General features: G+C 36.0%; 1 protein-coding gene across 1 annotated transcript in view; it reads right to left on the bottom strand.

Moving 5' to 3' along the window:
- The window catches only part of TBC1D32 (TBC1 domain family, member 32), a gene marked incomplete at its 3' end in the record, with an annotated part of 152,179 nt that overhangs the window by 112,511 nt on the left and 22,392 nt on the right, over nucleotides 1–17,276 (bottom strand). The window contains exons 9-11 of the mRNA XM_008589203.1: nucleotides 13,521–13,611; nucleotides 4,479–4,619; nucleotides 1,817–1,909 (exon numbers count right to left, since the gene is read on the bottom strand). Coding sequence (XP_008587425.1) covers nucleotides 1,817–1,909; nucleotides 4,479–4,619; nucleotides 13,521–13,611 — 325 coding nt within the window. The remainder of the gene's footprint in view (nucleotides 1–1,816; nucleotides 1,910–4,478; nucleotides 4,620–13,520; nucleotides 13,612–17,276) is intronic.

The following is a 17,276-nucleotide window of genomic DNA, read 5'->3' as shown; positions in this document are numbered from 1 at the left end:
AAAAATCATCCAACTCAATGCCCAAAGAATAATGTATTAGCAAATTTTAACCTAAAATTTAGGTTGATCTCAATTAGGTTAATATATCTTCAAGTTAATAAAAAGCAAGTATCACAATAAATATGAATACCAAAAGATAAGAATATAAGATCATTCACTATTAGACATTAAATCACTACTTGATACTGAGGATATGGTTTGAAGCAAACTCACAGCTTCTCTCCTCCTAAAAACACTTTTGTTCATATTCACTTGTATTCTTTTTCTTAAATACCATATTTAGGTATTGAGCCTAGCAGAAAATTAAATGAGAGTCATTAAGACAAGATCATGGGCAAAAAATGAAAACTGAAGTCAACAGAAGCTTTCACGGACTTTCATAGAGACTAGCATACTTCTAGCGTTACCACAAAACCAACAAAAATAATGAGGATTTTTAAGAATTTCTTTTAAAATTGCACAGGGAAACACAAATATATATAAATGTAACATGATTGATGTAGTCACTGAAATAAATGTGACTTTTAGTTTCATAAATTAACATTTTCAGGTATTTGAGCTAATGTCTGCACGATACTGTTTAATGTGAGATTGTCCTAGTAAGATACAATACTAAAACATCAAAGTTCTTAATTTATGTTTCAATAGTCTATACTCCATGAAAATGCTGACTTCAAGTCAATACCTGAAAAATTTTTTTAAAACTTCAGTGATTTTTTGGCCATCTCCAAATGAGAAACCCTGTTTGTAATGAGAGATATTATTGATGAGCATATGACCATTCATTCATTCATCCAATCATCTCATTTACTGTGTGCCTATTATGTGCCAGACACTGTACTAGACACTGTAGACAGAGAAGTAAATAAGACAGAAACAGTCTATCAGATGGTAAACCACGACATTACCAAGTTATTTTAACAAAGAGGGGTGATTTTTATCATAAAAGAAGCATAGTTATGTTGTAGGACCATATTACTGGGGAACCTAAGCTAGTACTTCACACATGTAAATGCTGTAAAGGCAGGAAAAAGTCTGAGAACCACTGTTAGGATCATAAGGTTATTATAATTGCATATATAAAAAACCTACTTGTTGATAGATATATTATAGCAGTAACATAACGGCCAAAACCATTTTTTTCTTTGATTCACTAGAGTTCCTTTCAGAATATGTGCCAGCATTTCCAGGGTACTTCCCAGTTTTAGAACACTATGAGTCTATGAATTATTTGTTATTAAGTGTTTTACTTTGTAAAATTTTATTGGTATTCAAAGGGAAAACTATAAGTTATCTTTTAAATGTTAGTATTTTAAAACATTTCTCTAAGCCAGTCAACCGCCATAAGACTAAAAGGCATTTTACTAAACAGCATGAAGTTTGTTGGTTTTTAATCTTCAATAAAAGAAAAGACTGAAGTTTTACATATGAGCCAAAACAAGAGAGCTGATCAAAACATGCTGGAAAGTATAAATGATAGAAAATAGAAAAAAAAAAACATTAGTACCTATCAATCCAACTTCCCTTAATATCATTTCTTGAGAACATCTTGATCTTAATAAAGAAGAACATTAAAATTCTCAGTGAAATTGATTCTAAATAAAAAGGCAATAGATTAAAAACATCTGAAAACATCAGTGAACAAAATTAAATTTCATGGCTTACTTCAGGACCAATGTAATTTCTTATAAATAATATTGTATATCTTAATGAAACCTATTTACCAAACTAGGTCACTCCAAACATCTAGACAATAGAATATGTACACATTTTTAGATGTTTTCTACTTCTCTATTTAAAATAGAAGCAGAATTACCTAAATGTGCTGATGATGTCATCTTTGGACAACTTGGTGCATAACAGATAAGTTGGGTAAACAGAACCAGCAGATCTGTAAGGGATACTGAATCTTTAAAAAGGAAAAATTTAAAAAAAAAGGAAAGAAAATTAATTTCTAGCATACCCATACAACTTAGAAAAACTTAACTGAGCTTCCATCCACCTATGAGATTGCATTTTCATAGACACTATGGTACAATCAAGCAGAAGGGAGCTATAATCCAAGACAGAAGACTCCAGAACAAATTAGACATAGTAAGTTAAAAGATGGCAAGGCAAGCAATGCAATAGGTGCTATATGTAGAGTTTTGACATTTATTTTGAATCAATCACTTAATATAAACATACCATGGGAAGATGTATAAATCTGACTGCTTGAGTTCATGGCTGGTTGAGTTTATTCAATTATGAATAGTAAAATTCAGCTCACTATGTTGGTCCAACTAACTTTCTATATAGCACTGTTGAACAGGGGTCAGCAAACTTTTTTCTGTAAAGGACTAGATGGTCCCTTCGGCTTTGTGGCCAAGTGGTCTTTGTTACAAATACTCCAGTCTGCTGTTTTAGCACTAAGTAGCCATAGGCAATACACAAATAAAGGAGCATGACTGTTATCCAATAAAACCTTATATATGTGCACTGAAATTTGATTTTATATATTTTTCAAATGTCACAAATTACTCTTCTAATTCTTTTCAACAATTTAAAAATGTAAAAATCCATTCTTAGCTCACAGCATACAAACCAGACGGCAGACCAGATTTGGCCCATAGGCTATAATTTACCTATCAACCCTTGTATAAAAGCTTACATTAAAAGATTCTGGTGAAATCACATGTGTAACTTAAAGGTGAATACTGACATATGCTAATATAGTAAGATAAACCTCTTAGAACTCAGTTTTGAGATGACCTATGATATTTGGTAAGCCAAAATGTAGATGTTAAGAGTCAGTATAAAATGCTAAATACATTGTTGTCTGACATATAAACTTAAGTTGAATACCTGCAATAAATAACATCACAAGTCTTTCCATTTTTGTAAAGTTCAACAATATCATATAAAATGGCAGTCTTTTATCAAAAGTTAATTCTCTGAGTTCCCATTATGCCTAGAATTATGTGGCACTACCACGGGGATTATGACAGAAGTACATGCGTCTTTTCTCAAGGAGCTCACGAGCAACTGAGAAAAAGGATTTAGGCAAATAAAACAACTAGGAAACAGTACAAAAAGAGTATTCAAAACAATACAAAACAGACTCCTCTTAACAGGAGTCAGCAAACTATAGTCATTATGAACTGATTTCATAAGGCTCACAAGCTAAGAACTTTACATTTTTTAAATTTGTCAGAGGTCCTCAATTTGCCCAGATTCAACTAGGTTGGTTCACTAGGAGGACTCACAGGATTCAACCTACAGCTGTACTCACAACTACAATTTATTACAAGAAAGAGGTACAAAGCAAAATCAAAGAGAAAAGGTACATAGGGTGAAGTCCACAGCAAACCAGGTGCAAGCTTTTAAGTGTCCTCTCCCAATGGAGAATACACTTAATTTTTCCAGCAAGGAGTTGTAATAGTTTGAGAAACGTTGTCTACCAGGAAGCTCATTAGAGACTCAGTGCCCAAGATTTTTACTGGGGATTGAGCACATAAGCACCTTCTGCCTAGCACATACCAATATTCTAAACTCCCAGAAGGAAAGCATATATTCAGCCTAAATCACATTATTTGCACAAATAGTTTAGGCACGGTACTCAGTATAAAAACAGTTTAGGTACTCTTATCAATTCTGCAAATAACAGGAAATCCAAGTTCCAGATGCCAGCCAAGAACCAAACTTGCAAGCAGGCCTTTCTAAGGATAGCAGTCTCAAGCCTGCTATGTAAAATCTTTTCTGCACATGCACACACACACACACACAGACACACACAGAAAATACAACAGAGACGGTATGTGGCCCATGAAGCCTGAAAAACTTACTGTCTGATGCTTTACAGAAAAAGTTTGTTGATCCCTACTCTATATTACATTCTTACTATAGACTTAAAGTTTTAAGGGAAGCAGGATTGATAACTAACAGCATGTGCTGAAGTTTGATGGGGAAAAATTAAATGAGATTTAAGGTAAAAATAATATGGTAGTATATCAAACGGTACAAGGCTTTGCAGTTTATAAAACAGTATTCTCAAACCTCACTCTGTGATCACAAAAATTCTATGAGTCCAGCATCACTGATATCCTTACTCCATTTTTACAGATAAAGAAAATTAAACAACAAAGGTTAAGTAATTTGCCCAAAAGATCAAAGTTAGTTTATAGGGGAGCAAGAACATAACCAGATCTTCTATTTCTGAATTCAGATCTGGATCCTCAAGTATGTCTAGGATTTTGAAAGGCAGAGAGAAATAAAAGCATTAAAGGCTGGGAGAATAGAAAAAACTGTACATGGAGGAAGAAGTATATACTGAAAACTAAAAGAAAAAAATACTTCAAGGTACATAAGCCATCAGTAAACTAAAAGATACATAGCTAAGTAATCTAGAACAGACCATGTCACATTGCCAAGTTTGAATAATCCATAGCATATAAACCTTACCATTTCGTAACATATCCATTCCTCTGAGTTGCACTTACCTTTTCTATTCTTCAGCTTTACAGGAAATAGTTTTCTGCCTTGTGTATAAATCAATAATCTTCCTACAAGGCAAACTGAGTGAATAAAATAAATATATTGTAATTCTTGTCCTGAGTAGTAGAAAGTTTTCTGTCTGTTCCCTTAAAAGAAAATAAAAACATCTGTTTTAATACCATTATATATTACAGTACCTGTCTCCATTCTCTTCTGAACATTAAACAAGGTTGCAGCCTATAATGGAGATACTGTCTGCATAATTTTTTTAAATTATTTATTATCCTCCACTAAATCTCTGAGGAAAAGTAATCATCATAAAATTTGGCAAACCTCAGAAAAATATAATATGCATACAGTGTTCATTCTAAAATAAATACCATAAGATTGCCAGAGTTATCATCTGTCACCAAAGAGGTAAATCAAAATTAAGTTAACGGAGGGGTAAAGTCAATAGAAAATGTTAGGTACTGTTTAATTGTACCAATTAAAAGACAACACCATTAAAAAAGATCACATTTACAATCATGTTTGCAAATAAAATTACAATCTCTAAAATTTATACATCTTCCAATACATAATCTTCATTCACCCATACACTCAAGGTCTACTGAGTACCTACAAGATCCTAGATTATTCACTGATGTCACAAACCACGAAGAATCATGACACTGGGCTCCCAATTCAGAGTACAGCAAATAGTCTGGTATGACCAGAGCATGGAGAGGACAAGTGGAAGAAATAAGAGGGTAGTGGGGGCAGATCACAGAGGACTGAGCCACAGAAAAAATTTAGACTTTATTAGAGAGGCAACTAGGAAAATATTAAAGAGTTTAAAGCAGGAAAGTAACAACCAAATATGCATTGTGGAAAACTGACTCTGACAGCAGTGTAAAAAATGAAAGGTCAATGTTTGAAATAAGAGCAGCCATTAAGAAAATCATAAGTGAAAGCATTAGAAAAAATAATGGATATGGGGAGACAGATAAAAATTATTTAAGGAAATAAAATAAATATGCCTTAGCCAGAATTATACATGGACAGTGAAAGAATGAGAGAAGATAGAAAAACTCAAGTAGCATACCCAAATAACTGTGTACCGGGTAAATTTTTTCTTCTATTTATGTAATTCTAAAGAAGAAAAAAACAGGTCTAAAAAGAGAAGTAGTGATTTCAATCCCTGATGTTTTAATTTTGAAGTTCCACGTAACATTGAGATGGAGACACTAAGTAAGATATGAGTACCTGGGTCTGAAATTCAAGAAAGGCGTGTGGACTTAAATACTTCTAAGTCAACATTTAATATTTGAAACCATGAAAGTAAATGGGCTTTCCCAAGAGAGCTGGTAGACGAAGGTGAGAAAAGAGCAAAGGGCAAAATCTTTGTGAGTACAAACATAAGAAGAGAGAAACGTATTAGATGAGAATGAAGAAATGCAAGAAAAAAATAGTACCATGAAAAGAGGGAAAGGATCAATGAAGGCAAATGCTGTAAAATAAGGACAAGAAAGAGTGTAAGCTGATAATGGAAAGGTAGGTCATGGGGCAGTAGAAATAGAAGCCTCATTTATATGGTTGAAAAATGAATTCTATTTTATGGAATAAAGTGTTGCCTGATTCTAGAATTGCAATAAAGCCAAATGAAATCTAAATTTGTTAAAATTTCGTCCTCTGAAAGATTTGGCAACCATGAAGGAATCTGAAGGAGACTGCTAATGACCCTGAGGAATGCAGAAAAAGCACTGCTAGCCCCTCTTTTTGGAGAACCACTGTCTTCCTCATTGAGCCCAGAGAGCTGTAAGACTCTCTCAGATCTGAGCTTTGCTCTCTTTGCATTTGAGTTCCCTGATCTCTTTGGCTTTTGGAGTACCCAGGGTTACACTGTGCTGTAAGAGAAAATTTGACCATGAAATACCAAGGGTTAGTTTGTACTTTGAGAGGGCATTTGACCATAGAGTACAAAGACTTAGTTTGTGTTGTGGCAAGGCTTGAGTTTGTGGCTCATGAGTCATTGGCAAAAAGGGATGCAGTTTTAAAGGTAACTGACAGGGGGTGTGAACTCTGGCTTTCAGAATTCACAGGTATGTGGGTTCTTTTTTTTCTTGCACTCTTAGGTAAGGAGGCACCTCAAGTGTCTGGCTGGGTCAGAAAGAAACTGGAAAATCACTGGATAAGGTGGTCAAGGAGATCTCAGAGCCAAAGCAACCTCAGCTATGAGAACCAAGATCCGATATTATTAAAGGTCTGCCTTCTAGTTTGCCTACCTTTTTCATGTATAAGAATTATGGCCCCAGATGCTGCAAATTATTTATAAAGGTGGCAAAATCTTACTAAAGATAATTCAGAATTATAATGGCCATTATGTACGTTCCAGGTGAATAACACTGTGCTTTCCTTCCATGAACTCTATTGCTTTCCTGTTTGCCTCATTCTTTGTTCTGAGAATTTGACTTGACTTTCCATAAGCTGGGGGCATGTGATTTATCAGGCCTACATGCGCAAGCAGTCAGCCAAAAGGTTGGTGAAAGAAAGCGAGCCGAAATGCCGGGTACCGATCAAGCTTTATTAAAGAAAACAAATCTGCCCGGCCGCACTCAAAGTGGAGAGCAGCAGCCGGGGCTGCCCTCAAAGTGGAGAGCAGTTTTTAATTGCTGTAAATGAAAATGAATGGGCTTTGTGGGATATTAAAGTACTAGAAGTTGGAGGAAGCTCCTGAACTAAGGCCTGGCTGAAAAGTGGGGGCCATCCTAAAACCCCTGAGGTAGCACTATCCAGGTGAGATGTTGGGAACGACGCGTAGTAGGGTCAGTCCAAGTGAAGGCAAACAAGTTTTGACAGGTGGGGTGTAAAGGGATGGAAAAGAAAGCATTTTTGATGGAGGGTGAAGAGGTGTCCCATACCATAGGATTAACTTTGTTTGGGGGATAGGGGAAGGTAGAGGTCTTAGGGGCCAGGTCTGGGGTGGCCTGTAGCAGGAGTATTGTAGTTGGAGTTAAAGTATTTGGGGTAAGAGCAGCCTTGAGTTTGGAAAGAATGTCCCATTCCAGTAAGGGGGTTGGGCATTGAGGCATTATTAAAAATTTGTGTGTGAATTGGGTGTGATGTAGGGTGCAGGAAAGGGGTTAAGTGATCCATGGGCGGTATTCTGATCCTGTGACCCCTACTATTGTGATAGAGGATGGGGTTGTTGGTCCTGCATATTCAGGAAGGGTAGAGTAAGTGGCCCCTGTATCGATGACAAAAGAGATCAGCTCACCTGCTACGAGTTACCCTGGGCTCACATGTGGTGATCTCCGTGGGGGCCTTGGGCCCTAGGCATCGTCAGTCTTCCTCTTGGGCAAATCCAAGAAGTTCCAGTAAGAATGGCCGTGAAGCCAAATGCTGTGGGTTGGGGACTGGGCCACTCCCTCTCTGGCGAGTGGGACCATCAACCCCCCAATGATTTGGCTGTTTGCAGTGAGGACAGGGCCCGGGAGAGGTCCTGGAGTTAGGACAGGCCTGTGCCCAGTGGCCTGGTTGATTGCATTTGAAGCAGTTCCCAGGTGGCTTGACCCTAGAGGCAGCCAGCTTTGGAGTATGTGAACCCCAGATAGCATTAGTCAGGAGCTGGTATTTGGCCCATTTTCCTTTCCAGCATTAAAAACTGCTCTCCTCACAGCCCCAGCTCTTCCTCTCCCAAACTTATCTCAGCCTTTTATACAACATAATTCTGTAAAGGCTTTATATGTCTTTCTCCATCCCTTTCCACACATTTCCCCCCACCCCATTACATGGCCCCAAATCCTTTCACTCTTGCAAGCCCGTTGCTGTAAGACATTCATACAAAAGCTGCTCCAAGATTGGTCTCGTCCTGCCACCTCCAGTGTGGCCCAAGCCTGAGGATTTTGCAATCGTGGGGCATGATGAGTATATATCACCCCATGTCCCTAACCTTTATTTTACTACTTGCTCTAGTACTTGCTACAGGATTGGCCAGTGCTGCCCCAAAAGAGTGTAGCATTGTAGGAAGATTTCTCCTGGCACTCCTTTACCTCCTATCAGTAGGATGCTTCTTAGCAATTTCACTGTGGCAATGTACCCTTTAAATTCTTTTGGCTCCCTAACCCTTCGCATCCTTCCCATGTTTTTCCTCTTGTCTCAATGCTGCCCACACTCTGCCTTACAAACACCACTAACATTACTGCCAGCTATTGCAACACCACCACTCACTTACCCCCTCCTCATTCATGCCCTAAAACCAGAATATATTTCCTTTGTAAAATTACATTATCCTGTTACCTGCCCCTTAATGTGATTTCTTTCAGTTGGGAGCCCCAAGAATATGGCCAGACAGAAATATGGGTTGTAACCTATTTGCAGCTAGACCGATTGCTGCCTGCTCGCAAGGCATTATATAAGTGTCTCTTTCTTCTGGCTGATTTTGGAGTGGCTCTGGACTGTAGAAAGGCTAAAGTGCATTTAAAAATAAGGGAACCCAAATGAGGCTCACCTGGAAGTTTCTAAAAAGATTTCAAAACTTTTTATTACCTTTTTAAGAGGCTGTATACAGAAGACCAAATGAAAAGCTAATGGACAAATAGATGAGAAAACGAAATTTACCAACCTTTTCCCTTAGTTACTATCCCACCCCAAAGGCAAAAAGAAAGCTAGATAAAATATTTTTAAAAGTTAGGCTCTCAGGTCAAGTAGACATAGAAAATGTTTTCTTTGCCTTATTCATTATAGGGCTCTGTCCTGAAGTAAGTAATCTAATTGAGAAATAAGCTAATTAAAAAAAAAAAAAAAACCTGCCAATAGAACTAAATCAATCTCCAAAATACAACTTTCTGACATTTAGCTATTTTGAAATTTTTTATAAAAGAAATTTACATCTACAAAGGAAATCTCCATTTGTAAAGGCATTTTCCTCTCTGCACTTAACCACTGGAAACTTTTGCAAAGGAAAGAACATTAACTTAAAGTTTACAAAACAAACCTCATCTTTGTTTAAATTGCTTTTCTTAGCCTTGTTGTCTAATTTGGGCCTTTACCTTCCCCTTTCTTTATGTAAATAATACTAGTTGGATCTAAGTTCTGTATGTTGTCTACCTTGTTTCATCTGGGAGTCATCCTTATGGAAGTACAAATTTAGAGTTGCCTGGCTAGCAATTGTCTGGGGCAGTGTAATAGATAATCAGAAGATTAATAGTCAAAAGAGGAAGAGAAACTATTTGAAAATTGACAAATGAAGAATTTTAATTAAAGCTATGAGATCTGGTCTATCTGTATGTCTGTATGTATACATGTGTTACGTGTATGTGATATTTTTGTACCAAAATATATGAAAGAGCTCTAATTGTCTTTTTTAAAAAGTTAACTGCTTAAAACAATATTTTACCAAAAAAAATCTTTTTAGTTCATGTCACTTGATTATATATTAGGTAAGTAAGACTAAATATTTTTGAGTTAATGAAAATAGCTGTTTCTTCTAATCACCAAAACACCCACGTACTTCACTTTAGGGTTCTTGCTTAGGTGGCAACTACCTAACATCCGCATGTTGTAAAAATGGTTGACAGAGATATAACTTGAGATGATGGCTAGTTTTGTTTAGTATTTCATAGAATTTCCATGAACAGTTCAAGTACAGGTGTTCAAAATAAGTAAATTGGGCATAAACATTTATGTATAAACTCTTCATGGTTTCAAAAATCTTTTTGGTACTTGGTACTTTAAGATAAAATTAAGTAATAAATAGATACTCATAAAATGTGTGAATCATTTCTAAATAAGTTAAAATACTAAAACATTAATTATTAAGCATAAGTTTAAAGTTTATATACATTGACATCTTGCTTTTATATGAACAAGAAAAGATATATATCTGGGTCTGTTAGTAAATATGAAAAAAATTGTTCTATGAGGAAGTACATGTTTCTAGAAATTATCAAATATAGATTCATAAAATGTAATATGTGGCAAACAGTTCAAAATGGATTACAAACTAAGTTTTCACAAATTTAAGGTTACCGAAGGTTAAACATTCCAATTAATATATGTAATTAAAACTACTAAAAAAGAGAAACAATTCTGTATTCAAAGTGTACAAGGAAAGTAAGCTGTGTTTTTGGTAAGAAATTGTAAAAAGACATGAGGGTATATTTTTGCTAAAAAGGAACAATTTTATCTAAATCAGAGGTTATTTAAAGACTGTTTCAAAATACAAATTTAGGAAGAAAACAGAAACTGTTGTGGGACAGACTCAACAGAGAAGCAATTGGCACTCAGAGGGTTGGAGAGTCAGGTATTTCATTACATTGGCAGGCCCAGACGACCTAGTGCTCCAAAATCTGAGCCCCAAGCTCAAGTGTTACACGGTTTATATAGACAAACTCTTCCAGGTTTTAGGTTTCAGTTTCTCAGCACTCATATGGTGAAGGGAGCTGTAAGTTTTGTTCTCTCAGAATTCATGTGGTCAAGGCAGCAGCTAAGGCGATATGCAAGCATGGTTACAGAAATGAGGAATGCAAGCAGTTGATTAACAGCAAGACTGATGCAAAAAGCAGATACTATTTAAAAAGCAAGGCAAGCTACTGAAAGAATTAATTTCAAATTTTCCCAACAAAACAAGGCAGCAAGGAGCCAAAAAAACAAGAGAGATGCAAAGAAAAAGTTTTAAGTATGAGGATGTATTTTTATAACTTTGTGGGGCCAAAATGATATATATATTTTTTCCCTAAGGTAGAATGCCAATTTTTAAAAAAGAGGAAGCACAGGACCAAAAACTGAAGGTTTATGCAACTTGTTGAAGGTTGTAGAAAGTAAATCTCATGAAAAAAAATGTTTTATTATGTGTGATCAAGTTGTTAAAATTAGAAGGGAACTATTCATAAGTTTTAATTAATTAATATCAAAGGCATACTGATGCAAGGCTAGAGTTTGGTCCTCTGTGTTGAAACAACAGGATTTTCGTGGAGCATTAATGTGACCTTAATAGAAAATTGTGAAAGGTTTTTCTTTACCTTTTAGGTAACTGACCTAGAAACAGATTCTGTGTTTTATCAAAACAATTTCTTGTGTTTTGTGCCTCTGAAATCTTTTGTCACTTTAGTTTTATTTCATAATGATTTATGATCCTATTTAATTAACTGTTTTAAATGCTTGTTATGTGACAAACTTCCCAAAATCAAATCCTAAAAATTAAGTCTTTTTGACCTCAAACTAAGACACTCGAGATATTCCAAAGCACCCTGGAACTTTTCAAAGGGTCTATAAAAGAGGATATTAAAAGTCAACTGGGCTTCTCTGATAGGTTAAATTATATGGGAAGCATTGTCAGAACAAGAAGTGATGTTTGGCCTTCTTTGAGTTATATGGATATTATCAATGTGATCCAAAACCCTATAAAGTTCCTTGAAATCGGATATGTCTGGTATAAATGCAATCACTCATAATTCTGGTTATTTTACATTGTTATAGGCCATAGAAATAACCAAATTTTGTCAGTTGGAAAAGTCTCATCAGATCTTCAGCCATGGCCATTTTAAGTCTTGACATCCACAGTTAATTGCTTTATTCTGTTACTCTTTCTGAAAGCAATTTGCAAGTAATTATAAGCCTAATGTGTTGTGTCTTCAAGGAATTTTATGGAAAAAAACGACAAGAACTCTGACAAGTAGAGAAACATAACATCTTTCAATTTACACCATTGACTACATTTCTTACATTTTAGTGAAGAAATTGAAAGGTTTGTGAAACTGCTAACCAAGATCAGAAAAAGAATTAGTTACATGAGACTGAATGAACTGATGAAGAAGAATTATGGATTTTTATGGCTTCTTTATTTTGAAACACTGCTGGTTCTTTTAATTTTTTTTTCCAGATTTAAGAATACTTTTTATTAAAAGTTATCTATAGCTTACAGCAATTTTGTAAAGCATACTTAAGTAAACTAAAAATCAAAACATTTACTTTTCCTGTCTACCTGATCCCTCCAGAATTTGCAAACTATTTGTGAGTATTCTTATTTTTATGGCAATATGGTTATTTATCTAAGTTCAATAAAAATCTGTTTTCTTTAACAGGATACAACTAAAACACTGGTTATATTACCAAGGCTTTGACTAGAATGTCACATTTGAAAATGTGTATAGAATGCCTGGCTTTGCGGGTTCTCAACCTTAGAGCAAGTGAGTAAAAAGTTGTCACTTCCTGGTAGGCCCAGGAACCTCAAGATATGAGAGACAGCAGGCAAAGTCTAATGCCTGCCTTGGTTTGGCTTCAGTGAGCTTTCTCGGTTGGCAATGCTTTATACGTATTATCACACATTGATGGGAGGATTAAGTGAATCCTTGTGCAACTCCACTGCAAGAGGACAACTGGAAGCTTACACCTGGCTACTCCTGGATATCATCCCATATGCCTTTTTCCTTTGTTGACTTTAATTTATATCCTTTCATTGTAATAAACCATAATCACAAGTACAACAACAACAAAATTCTCTCTGCTCAATTTCCTGAGTACCAGAGAGGATGGTCAATTTAACTGATCTAAAGTTGGGATACTTCAGGCAGTAAACTCTGAAAGAGAAATGAGCAAGAATAGAGAAATTAGGGCCAGATGATGAAGCATCTAAGACATTTTAAGCAGAGAGGAATCACAGAGTGGCATGGGGTGTCCAATAATAAAAACAATATTTTATGGAAATTTTCCTCCCACTAAAGTGTATAAGTTCCTGATTCAATGACTGATACACTAGCAGAGGGGAAAGAATGTATTGTATATATTATTTCAGTATAACAGATTAGGACATATACCCTAGTATGAATTGAAGAACTTGTATAATAAGAATCAGTATGACTGGACATTAATTACAGATGTAGGTCTGTTACAAAAAGTCTTAATTACAGTGTATCTTTTAAATTTGTAAAAAATATTTTATATCATTAGGAAAAGTGATCTAATTTATCATGCTACCAACAACTAAAAAAAAAAGTTATTACTAACCTATTGTTATTAATAAAATTTATCATTTTTAAAAGTTATGTAATAAAGAAAAGAACACTTACTATAATGCTTTGAATGTCCTGAAATTTCATCAGCTTTCATGGTCTCACACAATTCAAAGTACTGAACACACTGCTGAACTGCTGTAGTTATCTGATAAGATAATAACAATATATTAATTCCAGAAATTTATAGCCTATAAGTCCAAAGATTAAAAGAAATTAGTCAAGGCTGAAAAAATGCTTCCAGGAAATACTTAAGGAAAATATTTAAAATAGTACCTTTGCCATTGAAACTCGGTCTCCCCAATTACACTTTAACTATGCCATCATTCTGGGGAACACTGTTAACATATTTGTGAACCAACAAATATAATATTGTTATAACGTTCAGTGTCAATGAACAGAAATAAAAACATACTGATGCAAAAACTTTGTACCCATGAGTTTAAAAATTCTCTTGCCCAGTACCCTTGCCTTGGGGTCTTTTCTTTCCACCCAGCCAGCAAAATATCAACTGGATCAAGATTTCATTTCCATCTCAAATATCAGAATTGCTGAAAACTGATAAAGAAAAAAAATCTCATACTGCAAAGAACAAAATCACCATAAAAAATGATCTCCAAGCCGTACTATGCCCAGTGAATCTCCTATGAGTCTCTGTTTTAACTTCTCCTCCCATTCTCCACAAGCAGAGATTTTGAACCCTTCCCCCTTTCCTCAGCACCTACCTACTTATCCATAGATGCCCCCTCATTTTAATTACCAAACAAAATAGAAGCAACCAGTGAGATAAGGACTGATAATTGTTAGATTTAGTAATAAGGAGACTGCTAATGACCTTGAAAAGAACAGTTATAGGGAGAGTTGAGGAAATAAAGCCAGACTATAATAAATAAATAGAAACTAAAAAACTAAAGGTGGCTAGTATAATTTTCAGTCTCAGGAAGGTTGGCAATGAAAAAAGAAAAAAATAGAGCAATGGCTGGGATTAGGTCCTAGAGTTAATAATGAACTATTTTTTTCAAGTTGAAAGGATATGGTCATGCTTAAATGTTATTGGCAGAAGCTCATAGAGGAAGAGTTTGACTTTACAGGAGAGAAAGGAGAGAGCTAATAGAAAAAAAAAAAAGCACCCAAAAGGAGGAGGTAGGATCCAAGCAGAAGGACTAAGTGTTAGATGAGAGGAAATGAAGACTGTAAGGATAGAGGCAAGTTCATAATTGGGGTATCAAGGAAATAATGGATTTCCCTATCTCATTCATTCTTATGGACTCAGTCATAGGCAGAAAAGAGAGTTAACATGGCAGGACTTCTATATTTAGAAAGGCCTGCTTACAAGGTTGGACTTTGATAGCATTTGGGAACTTGAATTTCAGGAGGTACTATGGGTTAAATGTGTTCCTCAGAAGTTCATATATTGGAAACATGACTCCCACTGTAACAGTATTAAGACGGTGCGAAATCCAATCATGGTATTTGAAAGGTGGGACCTTTAGGAAATGATTAGATTGTGAGGACTGTGCCCTCATAAATGGATTGATCCATTCATGGATTAACAGGCATGGTTCTAATAGCTTTAAAAGGAGAGCAAGTGAGAAGGTTAGTTTTCTTGCTCAGCACATTCTCATCATGTGACACATTGGTCACCATGGGACTCTGCAGAAGAAGGCCCTCACCAGATGTGCTCCCTGGACCTTGGACTTTCAAACCTCCAAACTGTAAAAGATAAATTCCATTTCTTTACTCATTTTCAGGTATTCTTTTATAAGCAACAGAAACAGACTAATATAAGAGGGTTTCTACCATTCCAGGAGCTGACAAGAGGGGCTTCACTATACCTAAACTGTTTGTACAAACAATGTAGTTTAGGCTGAAAATCTGCTTTACTTCTGGGAGTCTGGGATCCTGATATGTGCTAGGCAGAGGGTGCCTATGTGCTCATCCCCCAATAAAAAGAAAAACGAGGCACTGAATCTCTAATAAGCTCCCCTGTTAGAAAACATTTCACACAGGTTTCACAATTCGATGCTAGAGAAATTAAGCATGTCCTGGATGATTCCGGTGAGAAAAAGACTCCTGGAAGCTTGTACAGTCACACGCCGCATAACGACATTTCAGTCATGACAAACGATGTATACAACACTAGTCCCATAAGATTATAATCTGTATTTTTACTATACCTTTTCTGTGTTTAGATATGTTTAGATACACTAATACTTACCATTATGTTACACCTGCCCACAGTTTTCACTACAATGACAGGCTGAGAAACTGAATCTTTAATTTTAATTAATTTAAATTTAAATAGTCATGTTATTAGTGGCTATAGTGAATTGAATGCCCCCACCAACCTCACTGAAGCTTGCATTGTGTCCCCCAAATTTTATGTATTAGAAACTTGGCCCCCCCGTCACTGTTGGGAGTGGGAAATCCTATCACCGTAATTCAAAGTTGGGACCCTGGGGCAGTGATTAGATTGTGGGACCAGGCCATAGTGAATGGATTAAAAATGGTGGTCATGTGTGTGGCTCTGAGGGCTTTAAAAAGAGAGTAAATGAGGAGGTTACTCTCTGCTCTCTCTGCTCTGCCATCTTTCAATGTGAGATTCCTGGGTCACTGTCACCACCACCAGATGTGTTCCTTGGACTTTCAATCAGAACTGTAAGCAATAAACTTCATTTTCTTATAAATCATCCAGTTCAGGTATTTTTGTCATAAGCAACAGAAACGGACTAACACAGTGGCTAATGCATTTGACTATGCAATTTTATTCTCTCATATTTATGATATTTTCAGTAATTAGCATCAAGGCATCAAATTATTTTTTTATGTGCTATCACTTTTTTATAGAGATATCTGAGGAAGTTAAGAGACTCTTTAGTTCTAGAGCATTGCAAAGTCATTAAATAGTTAAAAAAACATTCTGGTTGTCAATGTAAACATTTCACTTTTTACAGTTTGAATCTCTGTCCAGTCTACCCTTAAGGGAATGGCTTCTGAAATGGCTTTACGTGGTGCCATTTTTCTTGCTCTCTGAAAGTTATTTTAAAAAATGACTTGACAGCTAGGCTTATTTAAATTCTTCCTTTTGTAAAACCTTTTTCTGGGTTTTCCCTACCATACTAGATTTAATTTTTTTTTCTGTCTTAGGAAATAACAATTAAATGAAATGGCCAGTATATATTTGATAGTATAGGGCAATACATATCAAATACAATCCTGAATTTTACAGCAAATTTCTGTTTTCCTGAGCGTTAGGAAAATCATTACACCCTCAACTTGGCTCTTTAATGTTTATTTTTATTTATTTATTTTTTCCTTTTTGTCTTTTTTTACTGACCGGTAATGGGATCGCAACCCTCGGTGTCGCGCCCGCACCGCACTCAGCCAGTGAGCGGGAACCGGTCTCCACATAGGATCCGAACCCTTGGCGGGAGCGCCGCCACGCTCCCAAGCGGCGCACTCTCCAGTGCGCCACCAGGCCGGCCCTGGCTCTTTAGTGTTTAAATTCACCTACTATAGATCTGCTTTCTGCTTCTGCAAATTAAAGGGATATCATGCAATTGTTCCTGTCCTGAGGTTGTTCCTTTCCATGTGCTTTTTATACCTTTTTCAGATAAAGGCTAGCACTTTTAAGAAGGTAGAGAAAGGAGTAGAAGGAACAGAAGAGAGTGCAAGTGGCTGGTGAGGATAAAGCTGGGTGGAGATGAGTGCAAGGAGGGTGGGTTTCTGAAGGTGTGAGGGGAAACAAACTAGAGACTTTGAGATTTCGGAGACAGTGTTTTGAGTTGTCAGTTTAAGAAGCTGACTATTTGC

Source organism: Galeopterus variegatus, unplaced genomic scaffold (genome assembly GCF_000696425.1).
Source record: "Galeopterus variegatus unplaced genomic scaffold, G_variegatus-3.0.2 Scaffold5294, whole genome shotgun sequence".
In the NCBI taxonomy this organism is placed as follows: domain Eukaryota; kingdom Metazoa; phylum Chordata; class Mammalia; order Dermoptera; family Cynocephalidae; genus Galeopterus; species Galeopterus variegatus.
The sequence above is the reverse complement of the archived record's forward strand: the minus strand, read 5'-3'. Positions and strand labels throughout refer to the sequence as shown.